Below are 18,557 nucleotides of genomic sequence, written 5' to 3'. Positions count from 1 at the left end.
CGTTCGACGGAAGGATATGCTTTCCTTCCTTGCCTCTCGTAGTAGTAGTCTTTTTTGCACTTCTTTCCAATCGCTTCACTTAGCTATGCTTTTTCTTTCTTTCATTATAATAAAACAGATTGACAATCTTTCTAGTCATTCTTCTACTTATTCTTTACTAATTTTAAAAACCTACTATTTTTAGTTGTAGATTTATAACAATAGAGTTATTTAAATTCTACATTTTCAAAATAAAAATATATCTTTTTAACGTAGAGGTTTAAAAGGTGTTAAGAAGATTTTTTTTAATAAAAAATAATATATGATATTTAAAAATTAAAGAAAAGAAATAATTTTTAATAATTTTAAGATGTCATATAATTATTTCCAAAATAAACGCATTTTCATGCAAAGTTTGGGAATAAAAAGGTATTTTTTTCACATCGTAAGGCTTTTCCACCGGCGGCAAATCCTCATGTTCCATAGTTGTTGTCCATCCCAAATGCGAACTATAGGAGCATTTCGACCTCAATTGACACAGTTATTGATCCCCTCATCTTTAAGAAGCTTCAAAGTTAGAGCTCTCTCCTCTTCATCTCTGCCCTCCTCGAATCAATCTCGCGGTGGCCTTCCTCGCTTCTTTTCCCAAGTTCTACCTTCTCATAAGGCAATCCTTTTTTTTTTTTTCAATTATTAAGTTTTTATATGATTGAAAATTGTGTATGGGTTGGGGTTGTGTTAGTTTTGGATGGGGTCTGTCGATTTGAATGGATTATTGTTAACTTTTTCCTTTTTGGTTTAAGTGGAGTGTTGATGACTCGGAATTTTGGGAGACAAAGAATGTTGTCATTATGAGTGGGGTTCGTGTATTTTCATAGTGGGATGGGATGGGATGGGATGGGATGGATGATTATTTTCTTAGTGGCATCTCTATCGGTCCCTTCAAGTAAGTCTTAGGAATTTTCCATATAATGATAGTAGAGGGAAGTTTAACTACTTTGTGTTATGTCATGCTGTAGTAAGCTTAATGCTTTACTTGATTTGATAGTTTTGTAAAGTTAGATTGTGGAAATGGAACTGCTCTTATATCATATGCTTCATCATTATCCAGGGTGATGTTATTCGTTTAGAAGGCGATGAAGTCTGGCATATGACTAAAGTATTGAGGTTGAAGACTAATGATAGGTACTACTTCTAATAGTCAACAGCAAAATGGTTTGCTGTTAGCTGGACATATGGGTTATTGGCTGGATTCTTTTCTCTATTTATCTGTTTGTTATCTTCATGATAATTGGATGTTAATGAAAGGGTGGAGCTGTTCAATGGAAATGGAGGTTTAGTTGAAGGGAGCATAAAGAACGTTCGTGTCAATGGACTTGACATCCTGGCTATGGAAGAACCAAAATCTGTTTTACCTCAAAGCACACAATGGCATGTATTTGCAGCTTGCGGTAAGATTCTTACAAGGAATCATCGAACTTTTAGTGCATCTTATATTCTTATGGCATGGAAGTTAACGTACCTCTGTTTAGGTACTCTAAAGGGTGGGCGTGCTGATTGGCTTGTTGAAAAATGTACAGTAAGTAAATATAGACGAAGGTGATGCAAATGAGAATTTGTGCTTCCTAATTTACTTGATGCCTTTTCACTTTATTTAGGAACTGGGTGCCAGCAGTGTAACTCCTCTGCTAACAGAACGTTGCCCTACCATATCTGATAACCGGGTTCACAGATTTGAACGTATCACATTGGCAGCAACTAAACAATGTGAGTCATTATTCAAGTCAAGTTTCTTTGTCTTTGGAGTGGGAACTTGAGACATTTCAATCTTGTTTGTTGCTTGACGTCTAACTACGTTTGGAAATTTCACACAACTTTCGTTGCAGGTCAAAGACTGCACCAAATGAATCTGAATTCTCCCTTGAAAATTGATGGTCTTTTGCCCCTTGTGAGTTGCAATCCAACTTTGTATTTCTTGACCTTCGAGTCTGACTTGGCTAACATAGAAAAGAGCTTTTCCTTTGTGCTAATAAACAAAATCATAAAAGAATCACGATTTATGTACATTTGCGTTATAGAATTAAGCATATTTCTACAACAAATGGTCAAGTACTTCTTGTACTAGTGATTAGGTGAAATGGTTTCATTTTTTATGGTTTTCTTGAAATTTTCAACATTCTGAGATTCAAGGTTGTAGATCCATCTTAAAAGTAATCATTATGATGTCCACTTGATGTGGCCTTTTTCATAAACGAATATTCTATTATTTTAGTAATTATATTAATAAATGATAAGCATCTGAGACATATTGATAAAGAGGAGAAAAGCAGTCTAGGAGCCGGAACCCCGGCCTGAAGAAACTACAAAAGAATTGCATGGCATTTTATACTACAAATTCTTTTCTCTTTAACTTAATTTCATAATCGCTTTGGTTTTATTTTGTTCCCTGTAGATTAATGAAACGAAGCTATCTTTTGTAGCAGTTGCAGAAGCGACACCTCTCGTAAGTGCATTAGCTTCAACAAAAATAGAGTCTGGTGGGCTTTTAGTTATCGGACCTGAAGGAGGTATATTTTATATTGTACTCCTGCTTCTGAAGATGAGTGCAATTTTCCTACAATATTAAAAAGAGGTTTTTAGTGTAGTTAGTGTTTCAATATTCTGATGAAGAGGCATATTAAAGTCTTGCAAAAATTTCAGGATTCTGTAATCTGTCATGAATAGCATTTTTTTAAAAGAAATTTGTGATGGATTAAATGTCCATCATTATGTCAAAATTTTGGATGTGGTGGATGTATTTGTCGTCAAACTAATCTACCAAGAAATAGAGTAATAGCTCTTATACTTCATACTTTTTATCAGGAATTTTATCGTGCATGGAAAATTACCTATGCTATCTATTGTTAATTTTCCACCTACGGAATAATAAACCGGCAGTGGTTAATGTAATGCAAACAATTGTTTGGGTTACCAGATCATTTTAGTCTTGTTGGTGACATTAACTAGTACTTGAGTGACATCTCCCCTTCATTCTGGAGAATATCAAGAAATCCTTTACTTCTCTTCATTTAGTGCCATGCCTTTTCTTTTTTTATTTTCTTTTCTTCATCTTTTCCTCTTTTTTTATTCTTCAGACTTCACTGAGAAAGAGGTGAGCATGATGAAAGAAGCTGGAGCCATTGCAGTTGGTCTTGGCCCTTATCGACTTCGTGTTGAAACTGCAACAGTCGCAATCTTATCAACCCTCATGTTGTGGTCCGACTCAAAATGTTCCAACTGTTAATCTCTCTTTCAGGTTAGCCGTTGACCATCATATATTTCTGTATTGATAAATCAGATTTTCCTGCATATCTTTATCTAATTTATTTTTCTTCAAGGATGAACTAAAAATTTGAACGTGAAATAGATTTTGAAGGTAATATTAAATACCATTTTTGTCATTGAACTTTTAAATGTTGTCTTAAACCGTCAACTTCAAATGTTCTATTTTAAGTTTTTTTCGGGAAAAGTCTAGTCATTATTTTAATTTTTCATTAATCATTTAAAAGGAACCTAAAATCATTTGCAAACCTACCAAAACATGTTGTGGCTTGTTGGCTTAGTGGACTGCAGAGTTAGGCAGACTCAATGTTGAATCCACAGGTCGCAGGTTCAATCTGTTTAGGTATAAGATGAAGATGGATTTAACTCTGGTATTAATAAATAAACAAAATCATTTGCAAACCTGACTCTTAGTCTACTATATGAGAAGACTCAAGCACTCGTCTACATGGATGTTTTAGATAAATGCACACAAGATGTGTACCTATACCGAGTTGCATCCTTTAAATTCTACAAGTTGCATTTTTTGTTAATGGTTGCATTTCTGTAAAAAAATATTTAACCAACTCGAAGAAAGTACATGCCTGTTTGAATTATTAAAAATTAGTTTACAAACATGCTTCTTCTTCAAATTGGATTTTCACTTTATCCATCCACTGTGTTCTATCCCAAAACTTTTGTCTCATCTAAAAATTCGATTTCCACATAGTAGAGTTTCTTAGATCTTGTAAACGAGATGTTGCTTCTAGTATATGTTTCACCTTGGGAGACAAACTCTTGAAGCTCCTTAAAATTTTTTAAAGAAATAATGTGAATTTGTCAAGGTGTGTACGGTGAAAGTATTCTTCATACAAAATTATTTGAGTTGGTGTTTGCTAAATAGATCAACGAACGGTGGTAGTTTCTATCATTAAATTTCAAAAAAGTTTCCACTTAGAACACTAGAATCCGTTCTATTAGCTTCTAACTTTTTACGTTCACCGATCACAGGGTAGCTTCAAAATCAGCACCACTGCAAAGCCTCAACAGTATGAACGTTTGTGGTTTGAGGTATAATCTATTTGAGGATTGGTCTGTGATGATGGGACATCACGAGGAAGATTACAATTGTGTATTATGAGAAAGATTTCCTATACTAAAATTTCCATGTCATCCTTATGGTAGGGACCTATTGACATCAACAAAATTTGTAGAGTAAATACAGATAGTATTGATATTATGGGAGTAGTAGGAAATTATCCTTGTATTATGGTAGTTGAGTTGAAATGCATTTTTTGTTTTAGCGAACTATGTGGTTAAAATTTGATATGAATTCGATAGCCATTACATCAGATTCGAGAGATTGAAACGTTTTGGGATCTCTTTTCCAAACTTTGTGTTATGTACTCACTTGCAAAAGCTAGGTTAGGTGAGAGTTTGATTATGTAATTAATCAATTTAATTATATTAAAAGCATGCATAATGATTAATATGGATTAAATGCATTAAATTTAGATGAATCACTAATATGAAAAGCTTAATTGGACTTAATTAATCAATGCTCGTCGATGTTCACAAATTACCAACTAATTTAACCTATCCCAGTTTGCTATTAGGGATCAACATGCAACTATATATATCTTGCTTTGCAAATTAAACTATAGCAATTGATTATGTGTCCTCAAGGAAGTACAACGCTGGGAAGGAATTGAAAGATGTAAAACGAAGAGAATTACTCTATGCCTAAGTACACTGATGGATAAAGTATAGGTCCAGAGGATTCGAATCCCCTCAATTTTATTGTCTTTATATAAAATATATTTATCGAAAATTATTTAATTTTTAATATTCAAAGTTAGATTCGTCACTGTCTAAGCAAAAAATTGTTACCTAAATCTCTCAATTTTGTTAAAACTTCTAATAGAAAGGGAACAAAATTTAGTTTTTTTTTTTTTAAGAAAATTGTCAAAATTAAAATATTTGATAAAATATTTATTCTTAAAAAAATCAAATATGTTTTAGTGTTTTCAATTAATAATTTGTTAAATTTTTCTATTATAAGAAGTGAATGTAATCAAATAAAATCTATCTCAACCCGCGAATTTTCTTCCGAAAACAAAAGATTGGAAAGAGTAAAATCAAACATTGTGTTCGTTGCCGAATAAATTTCATCAAATCCCGAGGTTGATCAGCCATTGCCGCCGGCGAAGTTCCATGCGAGGACAACATTCTCACCCACTCAAGTCGGGTCCCGCCGGACCCGATGACGAAAACGAACCAGTTCGCTCTTATCTTGCTGGAACGAACATCCCCTTAGGCACCGGAATTCGGAAGAAGGGAACCGGAGTTCGACCATGGTTACTCCTGGACTCGACCGGCGGAGCTCAGGTGGTTGAGGCCGGAAAACATGCGATTATGCGGCGGACCGGTCTGCCGGCGCGGGACCTTCGGATTCTCGATCCGTTGCTCTCGTATCCATCTACGATTCTTGGCCGTGAGAAAGCGATTGTGATCAATTTGGAGCACATCAAAGCTATTATCACTGCTCAAGATGTGTTCGTGTTGAATGCTAGGGATCCGTCTGTAACCCCCTTTGTGGATGAGCTTCAAAGGCGGGTATTGCGGCACCATCAAGCCACTAAGGCCTCTCAGGTTTCAATTCGAATTACGGTTTCAACTTAGTTGTTGAAAATTAATGCATATGTTCCTCCTAGTTTGGTTGATGTGAATGAAGTATAACTGATCATGGGGTTCTTAATTTCCTTTTTATCCATTTGTGCTAGCTTTTCTGTTTGGTTTGAAGAACTTGATTTTTGTTCACCCTTCAGTATAGTGCATGTTTTAGTGGGTTGGAGGACCGTTTCTAGACAATTCATGTTGTTCAGTCGTATGCAAAGTATATCAAGAGTGGGGTTTAATGTCATAATATGGAAGCTTGTCTTTCATGTTTGGAGAATAAGGTATTAGGATTTTAATTTAAAACTTTTGGGGTTGGGGAAGCTTCTAAGGTTTAATGGGTGTGAGTCATAGGCATAAAGCAAGGAGTGAATCTCTCATAACTCGGTTATTTAACTGATATGATGTGAAATTCAGTGATCACGGTTAAATGTTGTGCAATGTAGTAGTAGCTAGTTTCTAACATGGAGAGATGCATAATCAAGTCAATTGACTGTCTTCTTAGCCTTTGAATGCAAACATTGATGAATTTGGAACTTTGGATGGTTCTTTTTTAACTTATATTGGAAATTTGAACTTTTATCCTTCTTAGGTTTGATTTTCATTTGTCACTGGGGAAATCCTTTTATCTCTTTCAAAGTTTTATCACGGACACGTTATTACCAGTCAATCAAACAATACTTCCGTTTCTTCTACCCAAAGTATTTCATTTCATATTCTCCTTGCATTGATGGGTGCTATTTGTGTTTAACTATCTACAATGTTATAGGAGGGCGTTAGTGATGATTCTAATTGGAGGAATCTGTATGACTTAGAGGAGCCTCGATCAAGGACTCAAAGTCCTCCTAATTCATACCAAGGATTTCCACGGGCTGAAGAGGAGGAGGGGAAGGAAAGCATGAAACAAGGTCTTGAAAATCGGGAGGGATTGAAGGTTCTTCCTTTTGAGTTTGTTGCTTTGGAGGCTTGCCTTGAAGCTGCTTGCAGTTGCTTAGAAAGCGAAGTATGAACGTTTACATTTTTGTTTATTTTATCTAGTTTCGTTCTCTTAATTCTATTTAGCAGATATATATTGTACCTCTCTTATCTCCTTGCTTGTCATCTCCTGTACCAGGCAGATACATTAGAGCTAGAGGCTCACCCAGCTTTGGATAAGCTGACTTCTAAGATTAGTACTCTCAATTTGGAACGAGTGCGTCAGATCAAAAGTCGACTGGTTGCAATAACTGGACGAGTTCAAAAGGTTACTAGATTTAGTTGCTAGTCATGGCACATTTTCTCTGTTTGTGTGCTTCAGTAACTTTATCTTTGAGAAATCCATTTTTCTATTTAACTAGTCTTTTCATGGGAATGCTATGGTTGTTTACAGGTGCGGGACGAATTAGAACACTTGCTAGATGATGATGAGGATATGGCTGAGATGTACTTAACAGAGAAGATGGTTCAGCAACAACTTGAGAACTCTTCCACTTCCTCAATTCCTGAGAGAGATGACATGGAAGAAGACGATCAGCAATTAGGCAAAGATGACAGGCACGAGTCATGTTTTATGTCACCTTAAATACAGATTCACAGATATCTATTATATTTTTGTTGTTTGCATTTATTTCTGCTTTTCTAAAGGGCTTTGTGTTCCGATTTTCTCAGTAGTCCGACTGAAATATCAATGGACGGTGGTGGGATCTCTGCTAATTATGATGGCAATATGGATGCTTCCCAGGATCATTTGTTTGGTGCATCACACGTGGGCAGGGACAGCCATGGGACGCGGACAAGCACTACCCATAGCGCTATAAGCAAACACCTCGATGTGGAGGAACTCGAGATGCTATTGGAGGCATACTTTGTGCAAATTGATGGTACACTGAACAAACTTTCCACGGTACGCACAATAAACAATGTTTCCTTTCATCCACGTGAACCGTTTTATTTTGAAGATGTTCTGCTTGTTTTAACCTAAAAGAATTTTTTTGGTCAATATAAAATGAAAATTGTCCTGCGAATAAGTAATAAATCTAACAAGCATGTGTTTTGGGGTAGGAAAACATGATTTTAACTGCAGAGAAGGCTAAACTAGTAGAGAAACGAAACCTGTTAGAAGGACGATAGTTTTTAGTCTGTTCAAAGAAATATTGTTTTCGAAGCATAGAAGTCAATACATTTGCTTTGTGCACGAGGTGATTTTGCATACAAATACTTATGGCAGTGGAACACTACCGAAAGAAAGGAAATTTTGAATTCTCCACCTCCTTTTGGCATTAACCTTAGTAGCAACCAAAATTTACTTTATTAAATTTGAAATTGTAGATTATACCAATTCCATGCTACTTACTTTTACCCAATCCTTGGTCTGAAAGATCTCTTTACTTAACATGCAAAGTAAATTTGGTTTCAGAAAAGTGAAATATTTCTTTACCATTTTGGCCCCATTGATAACTATTTGCCACTTGCTTTTTCAATATTTGTTTCTTGAAAATTAGTCCTATTTTCACTCGAGGTTTCTATGATTTGTAAAAAATGGTTTTTGTTTTAAGAATTTGACTAGAAATTCGAGTGTCCTTTTAAGATCAATAAAAATCATAATAGAGAAATTAGGAGGAGACAAGCTTAAATTTTGAAAACAAAAAACTAAAAACGAAATCGTTATCAAATGAGGGAGTTACCCAATATCATTACACAATATGTTTCTTTACTTGTCAAATTTGAAAAACAAACTAGAGTTACAACGTTGCCACATAATAATACAACTTTAAATTTTGTTTTTATAAATTATTTTGTTTAATTAATTGAAAATTTTAGATCTATATTATAAAAAAACATAGAAAACCACTAGTAAAGTTTTTTTATAGTTCTCAGTATATTTCATTGAAAAGCAATCTTTATTTGAAGATTGATTTCTTCCTTTCAATAGTGTCTTAGTTTTAACACACTCTTTTATCCATTCTAAGCTGAGGGAGTATGTAGATGACACAGAAGATTACATCAACATAATGCTGGATGACAAGCAGAACCATCTTCTACAAATGGGAGTAATGTTGACTACAGCAACCCTTGTTGTGAGCGCTTTTGTCGTGGTTGCAGGTATCTTCGGGATGAACATCCATATCGAACTGTTTGAACCCGAAAAAGCAGGCATGCCAGAGTTCCTGTGGACCGTTGGTGGTGGCGCTACAGGAACCATCTTCTTGTATTTCATTGCTATTGCATGGTGCAAGCACAAACGTTTGCTCGAGTAGTAGAATGGAAACGTGCTGCCAACGGTGTAGTTGGCCTGATCAAAAAGAGTATTAAATTAATACAACGTTTAATACATATTTATTTATTTTGATATCATGTATTATTCTGCTGTGTTGAAATAAGGTGAAGCTTTTACAAGATGAATGCTGTTTCCATACTGCTGGTAGATATAAGTTAATTGCAGAAGTTGCATAGTTATAAAAATTTATAACGTTTCATTTGGCTTTTAGAGTGACTATGAAATGAATGAAGAAAGTTTGAGAGTGAGTGATTTGGTTTGGGGTACGACGGGTGATTTTAACTCTTTCAAAATTATTTTTTGTGCCGTCTTAAATCTTGTATATTGAATTAATTCGGTCGAGATTTTTATTTATTATTTAATTCAAAGACAAATTGTGGAATTTTAACTATTGAATATATGGTTTAGGTTAACAATCTTTATTAATCTTTATTAATTACTTAATTCAAATACAAAGGGTTGAATTTTCCGATCGAGATATATATGGTTCAAATTTTCTCACGGTTTTAAGTAGTTAACTACTTACTTATCGACACTATTTAGGTATTTAGGAAATTATAATGCACTAATTTCCATATTTATCTGCCATATAGAAAGTAATTTGCAATTATGTTGCATCTATATTTTACATAATTCATCTTCAACATTGGTCTTTATGATTACTACTTTTACATCTATTAATTATAGCCACTAGCAAACTAGTTGTCTAACAATATAATGATATAATAATGATGTCGTGATTTAATATGCTTTGATCTAACGTGAAAGTATTGTAATTCTTGCTTCAACAAAATGAATCCATGGTTTTTTACTTCGAAAAATCCTAAGATCATGCATTAAAACTCAAAACTTAAAAGTGCTTTTTCAGTCATTAAAAATATGTCCGATGAATGATTTTGATATGGCTAAAATCTCTCTTGATATCGTCCAAATTACATTTCTCTAAAATAATCATGTTTTTTTTATAAGATAATCATTTTGGGAAAGAACACAAAATTGACTTTTAAAGAAAAAAAAAGTTAAAAGACAACGTTGCCAACAAGAAGGATAAAAGAAAATAGGATAGCCAACATAATCACAACATACTATTACCTTCACATTTACTATTTACTATTACCTTTACCTTATGTCAAAAATCATAATTCTTTTTATTGAAAAGTAACGTAACAGTAATAGTCCTAACGATAATGACAATAACGATACGACGTAATTTAGCTATGCCAATTAGACGAGAAGGGCAGTAGTATTGATTGGGTTGAAAAGAGAATGGGTTTATATAAAAGGGTTAAAATCAATCACAAATATTAAAGTTTGTTAGAAATTTTGTTATATGTGACCAAGAAAGCCTCATCTCTTGTTGAACCTCATCCTCAAACTCAAAGAAAAAAAACTACCACTCTCCTCCCCATGAGTTCCATAGGCCAAAGCATTCTGATGGCCCTCGCCGTCACTCTCAACAAATTTGCTTCTTCCAACGTTCAATCCGTTCAAAGAAACAAAGCCACCGCCACCGTTTCTTCACCAATTGGAAGAAGAGACCTCCTCTTGTCCACTGTCGCCCCCGCCGCCGCCGCCGCCGCCGCGGTCGACTCCAGAACTGAGCTGCTAAAAAGTGGTGCATTCTTCTCTAGCTAGCTTCGTTCTTCCTTTTGGGAGTTTTAATTTCTCTTCTTTCATCAATTTTGCGTTTTACTTTTGAAAATTGTTATTTGTTTCTTTGTTATCTTCCCCAAATATCCATTTTCTTCTTCTTCTTCTTCTCCTGAAGTCTAATTTTGGGCGAAGCATCCAACTGAGTTCATCTGTTTTCGTTATCAATTTACAAATTTTTTGCTCTTTTCTAGAATATCGCAATTTTATTTATTTATTTATTTTGAAAAATAATTTCAAATTTATTAAAATTTTGTTTTTATTTCTTTCCATCCAAAAAAAAAAATCTTTTTTTAACAATTTTATGTTCTAAAATGGTTTTAGTGAATTATTCAACACTTAGCAAATGAATTTTTTTTTTTAATTACAAAAGTTGGGTTTTAAATATGTTATGTATTAAAAAGAAAATTCATATTGTAGAGCATTAAAAACAATTATAATGTACTTGTAATTAAAAAAAAAAAGATTTCTATTTTTAAAATAAATAATTATATTGAATAGTGTTATATAAAATATTTGTAAGTATTGTTTATATGTTAAATAATTGATTGATTTTTTATGTGTGTGTGTATATATATATATAGATTTTTAGAGTTTTGGAAATTGGAAATTTAGTTCCTAATAATATGTTTGGTGTTTGACAATTAGTATCTAATAATTATTACAATTTCCTCTAATTATTGACTTTTGTATTTAGGGTACCTCAAGAAGTCTGAAGAAAACAAAGAAAAGAATGACAAGGAGGTAATTTTTAATTTAATAATTTAACCTATTTTTCTAATTGATTAAAAATGTTAAAATAATCCTTATTTTCTTTTTTGAAAAACGATTCAAATGTGATCGTTTGCGGTTTTAGTTACATCGTAAGATATACGATTAAAGATAACATGATTAATTCTTTTGATACAAAATTAACTCTATAATTTTAGCAGAGATTGGAAAGTTACTACAAGCGAAACTACAAAGATTATTTTGAGTTTGTTGAAGGATCAGTGAAGAATAAGAACGAACTTTCGGAAGCTGAAAAAGGTATTGTCGAGTGGCTTAAACGAAATAAATAAAAGAGTATACTTTTTCATTTTTAGTTACCATAAATATAACAACAGTCTTAGTTCATGTCTCTAATTTTATTAATTAATAATTGCTTGACTGTAAAATCTTAGTGTGAAAAATAACAAAGTATTGTGCAATTTTATTTTTCTTTGTTTAGTTAATTTTCACAAAGTGGATCAATTGAAAAGTCAAAAGCAATTTTTGGGAAACTAACCCTTTTCAATTTAAGTTTTCAAATTTGGTCAATTTTGAAAATATTTTAAATCCATGTCTAAGTTAAATCTATGTATACCGTAAAATTTACGGGTTTGTATCAATTTATATTTTTACAAGTGTGTATCAATTTACACTGACAATTACATTCCATTTGGAAAAACTACATGCAGAACTCATAGTTGTATCAATTAACTCTTTAAACTTTTACAAATGAATCAATTTAGACTTTGTATAATAATTTCCTTTGAGAATTGTTCATGTGTTTACTCTGATCGTTCATTTTGTAAAATTGAAATTTAAAGAAGTCTATACACAATTGATAATTAGCTTGTGGATGATCTTCATAAGGTAATTGTAATGAAGGGTTTAAATTGATAATTTTACTTTGTTGATGTTGAAATTGGTATTATCAATGGTGAGTTTACGATGTTTAGGAAGAATTGAAAATAAGCATCCTACATAGTAAGAATACCTTGTACCAATGTGGTGCTTGGTCACGGTTACTCCAACGATCAAGTCCATAACATAGTGTAGAAGGAGATCTAGTGAATAGAGAACTCGTTGTATTTTAGTCTTGATTATAGAGAAAAATGGTTTTTCATAATGGCCACTTAGGTAACTAATCTCTTGAATAATTAATTTGATATTTACTAAAAGAGATAAATGGTTGAATAGTTAAACGCAACTTCATAGCTTGGGTTTGTCGATTCACACATGACACATAGAGTCCCCTTTCATCTAACTCTTTAGGTTTTTCGAGGCGACATTATAGACCGATCATAATGCTTTTATTGATCCTTTGATTCAACTTGCAAAGTTAACTCTCTTTCATCAACTATTGCATCACTCTTATCAAATTAATGACAAAATTATAAATTATCAAATTTAAGACAAATTAAAAATGACAATACTTCCAAATAATTGGACTTGTTGAAATTATGACCAAGAATGAAGTAAGCCTATCCTAGTGAATTTGGGTCAAAGATCAAATGAACTTAAAAAGATTGTAAATATCATAGAAAAAAGCCCAAAGAAAAATTTAGACAATTAACCTATTTCAACTAAGGTTTTTGTACGGATGAACCATTTACAAGTATCTCTATGATTTATAATCCGTCCCTTACAAATGTCTGAAAATATAACATTCTGCTTAAGTTAAAATGCACTACCACATTTTATAACGTATTGTATTACAAGTGACCATGTTTATCTTAACGTTGACGTGATTAACCATCTCTTTCGAGATTAAAAAAAAAAGCTCACAAAAAACTATGAGAAAATTGGAAAAACATGAGCAATTGTGCGTGTCTTTTATAATGGTATCGAGTTAGGGATGACCAAGTGTTGCCATAACACAACAACCACCTTTACTACGACCGATACTTTTATCATCCAAATATGAAACAAACTATGAGAAAAATGAGAAAAAAAAAAAAGACAACAAAGAAACTCTATAGCGATAGAGATGGTTATCACTTAACGCTACAATACTTATGACCGATCCCTAACACAATATGTTATAAAATCCAGTAGTGCACTCTTACGAAAATAGAATGTTAAATTTCCTATGCTTGAATATAAACAAACGAATTAAAAATATATATGTAATACATTATAAAGTCTACAATTATTGGACTTTGGAATATTACATTATTTCACTTGACTATTTTCTAAAATGTCTATATATATAGGTATTTCTACTCCAATTAAGTACATAAGAATAAGATATATAGGCTCATGTATAAGAGAGCTATTTTATGGAATATTAGTCTATGAAACCACATCATATTATATATCAAAAGTATAATAATTACCACACGATATATCTTGTAATTATAATATCCATAATCATGTTCAAAATGTTTTGAATATGTTATCTAACGTTACAAGCAACTAATTAAGTACAGATCTTGCATATTCAATTGTTTATGGTTATTTAAGATTATGATCTAGAAAAGTACACTACCAAAAGTAAAAACTCTCTTATCCTATTAACATCCTTCCTAGATTCTCATTGATTTGTTTTAATAATTATATTTGTGTATTTTTTAATTTCTTTTTTGTTTTAAATAAAAATGGCCATAAGAGATTGATGTTTATGTAAAAGTGTAACATTGTTACTTTATTCATGAAAAAAATTGAAGTACAATTATCTCATAAACAAGTGGTGATCTAGTTGTTTTTGTTTTTAATCATTCTAATTTGAAATATTTTAGGTTTCATTTACCGATTCGAGTGGTATAATGTTTCAAGAGGATGTTGTTATAATTTGGGAGAGAATTATTTTGTGTGATTGTTATATCAATTTTTCAGATAATAAATTTCTTTAGGGTTCGCTATCTTTTTATTTGGTTTGGAATTTTTGTGTGTTCCATGTTTTCTTTTAATTCATCTATTATTATTTTGTTTAGTCAACAAGTGGTATTAATTAGAGCTTTAGGTTCGTAATTTCTTGAATATACCTACTTAGTATGCTTTGTGGTTGCAACATTATATTGTTTGAATTTCCACGTTAAAATAGAATTCTTGAAACGTGCTATGATACTGTGATCATACACTATTTGTTAATTTGTTAGGTGTGAAATACATGTGTGATTGTCAAACTTCACGAGTCCATTAAAGTTTGAAGTGGAGGAAATTCGACAGAAGGAATGAATTTCAACTTGTGGTAGAAGCAAGGTGAAGAATGTGTTAATACAATCTAGGTTATAAAAACGCAAGTTATGAGTGGCGGTGGAAGGTCTACTATAGCTTAGGATGAATCCAATAGACATGCCAAAATAAAAAAAAAACTGAGTGATTGTCAGAAATATTGCAAACAATTTGGAGCAATACAAAAAATAAGGGTTTTGATCGAATGTCAATGTTGTCTTTCTTCTCACTAAATGGGATAGTTACATTATCTAAAGAAAATGAGATTTCATGTTACGTTCAATTTACCATGACAGAGGAATGTGATATTAGCATGGAGTTTCTCAACTTTGTACATAATATTAATTGGCTTGATCATTATGCAAGGAGTGCGATCGAAGTAATTGTATTGATTAATTGCTAAAGAATGTCAAATAATAATCTAGATGAACCAAGTTAGTAGAAGTTGCACCATATAAAATTTCAAAAAGGTTTATCAACGTATGACGAAATAGGAAAACTCTTGGAAGGTGGTATTTATTGCAACCCGCTCTACACTTCAATAGCAACATATATATGAAAGGATTAACGCAACCCACGTATCTTATATAAATTGTGATCTTTTCCAACGTGAAAGAACACCCTCAACACATTTCTTCAAAATGGCACCGCTTTACGTCTACATATCTATATAATTAATTAAACTTACATAGAATCATTTGATACCGTGCATATTAGACACATAAAATTGAACTACATAAAAGATTATGCATATATCTTATAGTTACCTCATCTTTCAATGATAAAAGACGATTCGGAGATCGTAAACAACATATAATTAGGTCATTGGAGACATTAAAGAACACCCTAGGTAGGTATTGGTGGTATGCAGCTGGAATGTGGCAGTAAAACAAAGAAGAAAAAGAAGAGATGAAACAAAGCAAAAAAAGTTATGGGAGAGAGCCTGCAAAATGGCAGGGATGATGGATATATGCAATTGGCAATAGGGCAATTTGGTGGCAATATGTTCCCCATGGGGTTTAAGGGTTTTGTCACCATAAACACAAACAACACACTACCAAACAGCTGCTGCAGTATTGTGTTTGCATTAGCCTTTTGTTTTTGCCTTTGAGATCCAAACTATATATATAAAATGAATCGTTTTGGTTGTGTCTATTGGCGGTGGTTCTAAAGGCAATACATGTCTCTTCCATACTTCTTTAACTCTTTCTGTCCATTCTCATACTTCTTTCTTTCTTATGCATATATATATATTTCCATATACATCTTTTCTCTCACCAACACATTTGTTTTTAAGGGTAAAATTGTTTAAAATATTATTTTAGATATAACAAAAATGTTATATAGCCTATCAATGGTAGATAATAACGAGAAACGGTGATAAACATTTAGCAGTTATAAACGACTATAATCTCTGAATATCGTTGTCTATTACCGATAAATGGTGACATTTTTGTTATTTTTGTAAATATTTTAGTTCGCATTTGAAAAACTCAAATTTTTATCTATTTTAAACTTTAAAATATATCCAACAACCAAGGGTTTCAATTCTTCAACCAAACCTAATTTTGTTTTGGTAAGTTAAATTATGATTTAAGCATGACGATATCGTTTTTATAAGTGTTGGGTCTAATTTTATTTGGTATTTGGTTTTACGCGGAAACTCTATTTAGTAACCCTTTCGTTTTTTTTTACATGTTTTTTAAAATTAATTCTATTTTACCTCAATTTGTTCTTAAAGTAATTTACATTTCTCTTATAAGTATAAGAGTTGAATTCTCGCCAAAATTTTAAAATAAAAAACTACACTTTTTTTTAAAAAAATACTGGCTTAGATTTCTAAAAAATTTATAAAAAGTGGATAAAAACCTAAAAGAAAATTATAAAATCGAAAAATAGTATTTAGAGACTTAATTTTGAAAACCAAAATATCGAAACCCTATTTATTACAAGCACTCTTTATACTATTTCAAACTTTGAAACAAAACCAATAACAATTAAATTTAACCAAAAATCAATCTTTGGGGTAAATTAAATTATATAACTAGAACCCTGATCTCCTAGGTTTTTTCTCTCTCGAATAACACTGTTAATAAATCACGTAAGTGTTGGTGTCAACTTTCTATTGTTTTTTTTTTTTTTCTGTTTTCTTTATTTGTCGACTCTATAAAAATTAAAACAAACAAAAAAAAAAAGTTATTATTGTTATTATTCCACTAAGAATTAAAATATCTTTTTCATGGAAGGTGTAAACTATAATACGAAAAATTTGAGAGGGAAAGAGACAGAAAATTGTGGCATTGCTTAACATAGCAGAAAGAAAGAAAGAAACCCTAAAGGGCCAAATTGGATTAACCTCATCAAAGAAGAAGAAGACTGTTGAGAGGTTTTGAAAACTGCTCGACGAGGAAGCAGTTAAACTCAACTATGATGTTTAGATATGATTAATTCAAAGTTATCCATTTTGTTTAATTTTTGGTTTTATGTTTCATATCTTTTGAAAAACTTTGTTTTATTTACAAATTTTGGTTAATAATTCAAAAGATTTCGTAAGGAAGAAGAAAATAATCATTATTAAAAAGAAAAAAAATGGTTATTGTTATTTATTATAAATTTATTGAAACTTTGTCTCTATTACTCTTCAATCATTGCTCAACTCATTATTGATTTTTTTTTTCTTTGAAAAACAAAATTAAATAATAAATAACATTTTGGTCATGAATTTCACTCAATAACAATCTCTAATATTATTTTGTAGTCTTTATTATAATGACCAATTGCTTACCCCAAACATCCCAAGCTAAGAGTTATAGTAATATTTTCACAAAAATCTTTACATAATAACATCTCATAAACAATATGAACTTTGTATTTCAAACTTAAATAACTCAATTTGTGAAAACCATTATATCTTAATGGCCAAAGCCATAACAGTCCCAAATAACATACATGAAATGGGTTTAAAATTTGGCTACCTGCTAAATATTATATATTGATTTATATATATATATATATATATATATATGGTACAATGATCTAACAATGGATCAGTTCATTCATTTTAAATTTCAAATTAAACAATAATATATAGATATATATAGATATATATATATATTGAGCAGGATGTTCCATCCTCTTTCTTTCTGTGTACATAAATTTAGATCAGATAGCCCATCACCATTACACACCTTATCATCATCTTGTCTCATGCTGCTTTGATCTCTTTTGTCCTATTTCAAACATAAGCCCTTTTCAACCCTAAAGGAAGCATTTATATATATATATATATATATATATATATATATATATATATATATATTGATTTTCCAAAAATCCCACCTAACAAAATTTGATATTTATCCATCATTTCATTGTTTTGTATTCAGTATATTATATATATACATACAAATATTTCTATATGTATAAACATGTGTATGCATCTAAATTTTGTGGGTCATATCATCACTTTTTTTTTTTTTTTTTTTTTAATTTGACATGCTTTTGATCCATAAAATTTTGGCAGCGACTAAATAATGACACATAAGTTGACTTTATGATTTTTTGTTTCTTAGCTCAATATATAAGAGGAATTTTCTGAATTTATAATAATACTTTTCCAAGTTTTTTCTTTTTCAAATGTGAGAATCTAAGTTTGAGTGTAGAAAGGGTATATCATATAATTAAATATAAATCGAGATCACTTTAAATGAGAGTATTCATAAGAATTTGAAAGAACTTTGTGAAAAAAGTTTTAAGAAAAATTAATTGAGTGTTT

General features: G+C 31.5%; 3 protein-coding genes across 4 annotated transcripts; all 3 read left to right on the top strand.

Annotated features, from left to right (window-relative positions):
• Nucleotides 1-382: 382 nt before the first annotated feature.
• On the top strand, nucleotides 383-4,587 carry LOC103495322 (uncharacterized). The gene is made up of 9 exons (XM_008456830.3): nucleotides 383-646; nucleotides 1,091-1,164; nucleotides 1,288-1,430; nucleotides 1,512-1,558; nucleotides 1,638-1,746; nucleotides 1,866-1,927; nucleotides 2,432-2,546; nucleotides 3,114-3,274; nucleotides 4,291-4,587. The coding sequence occupies exons 1-8, from the start codon at nucleotides 386-388 to the stop codon at nucleotides 3,260-3,262; spliced, it is 960 nt and encodes a 319-aa protein (XP_008455052.2). The 5' UTR covers nucleotides 383-385; the 3' UTR covers nucleotides 3,263-3,274; nucleotides 4,291-4,587.
• A 753-nt stretch (nucleotides 4,588-5,340) lies between these two features.
• Nucleotides 5,341-9,332, top strand: LOC103495320 (magnesium transporter MRS2-3). 2 transcript variants are annotated; one of them, XM_008456828.3, is made up of 6 exons: nucleotides 5,341-5,931; nucleotides 6,725-6,958; nucleotides 7,070-7,198; nucleotides 7,325-7,488; nucleotides 7,603-7,837; nucleotides 8,904-9,332. In XM_008456828.3, exons 1-6 carry the CDS (start codon nucleotides 5,494-5,496, stop codon nucleotides 9,189-9,191), a joined length of 1,488 nt encoding a protein of 495 aa, XP_008455050.1. In that variant the 5' UTR covers nucleotides 5,341-5,493; the 3' UTR covers nucleotides 9,192-9,332. The 2 variants fall into 2 exon arrangements, with proteins under 2 accessions (XP_008455050.1, XP_008455051.1); XM_008456829.3 differs by having other exon boundaries at nucleotides 5,361-5,931; nucleotides 7,606-7,837.
• A 1,180-nt stretch (nucleotides 9,333-10,512) lies between these two features.
• Nucleotides 10,513-12,061, top strand: LOC103495319 (uncharacterized). The gene is made up of 3 exons (XM_008456827.3): nucleotides 10,513-10,823; nucleotides 11,559-11,605; nucleotides 11,794-12,061. The coding sequence occupies exons 1-3, from the start codon at nucleotides 10,619-10,621 to the stop codon at nucleotides 11,920-11,922; spliced, it is 381 nt and encodes a 126-aa protein (XP_008455049.2). The 5' UTR covers nucleotides 10,513-10,618; the 3' UTR covers nucleotides 11,923-12,061.
• The last annotated feature ends 6,496 nt before the right edge of the window (nucleotides 12,062-18,557 follow it).

This window comes from Cucumis melo, chromosome 1 (genome assembly GCF_025177605.1).
Source record: "Cucumis melo cultivar AY chromosome 1, USDA_Cmelo_AY_1.0, whole genome shotgun sequence".
Classification (NCBI taxonomy): Eukaryota; Viridiplantae; Streptophyta; class Magnoliopsida; order Cucurbitales; family Cucurbitaceae; genus Cucumis; species Cucumis melo.
Note: the sequence above shows the minus strand (reverse complement) of the source record. Positions and strands in the feature narration are given on the sequence as shown.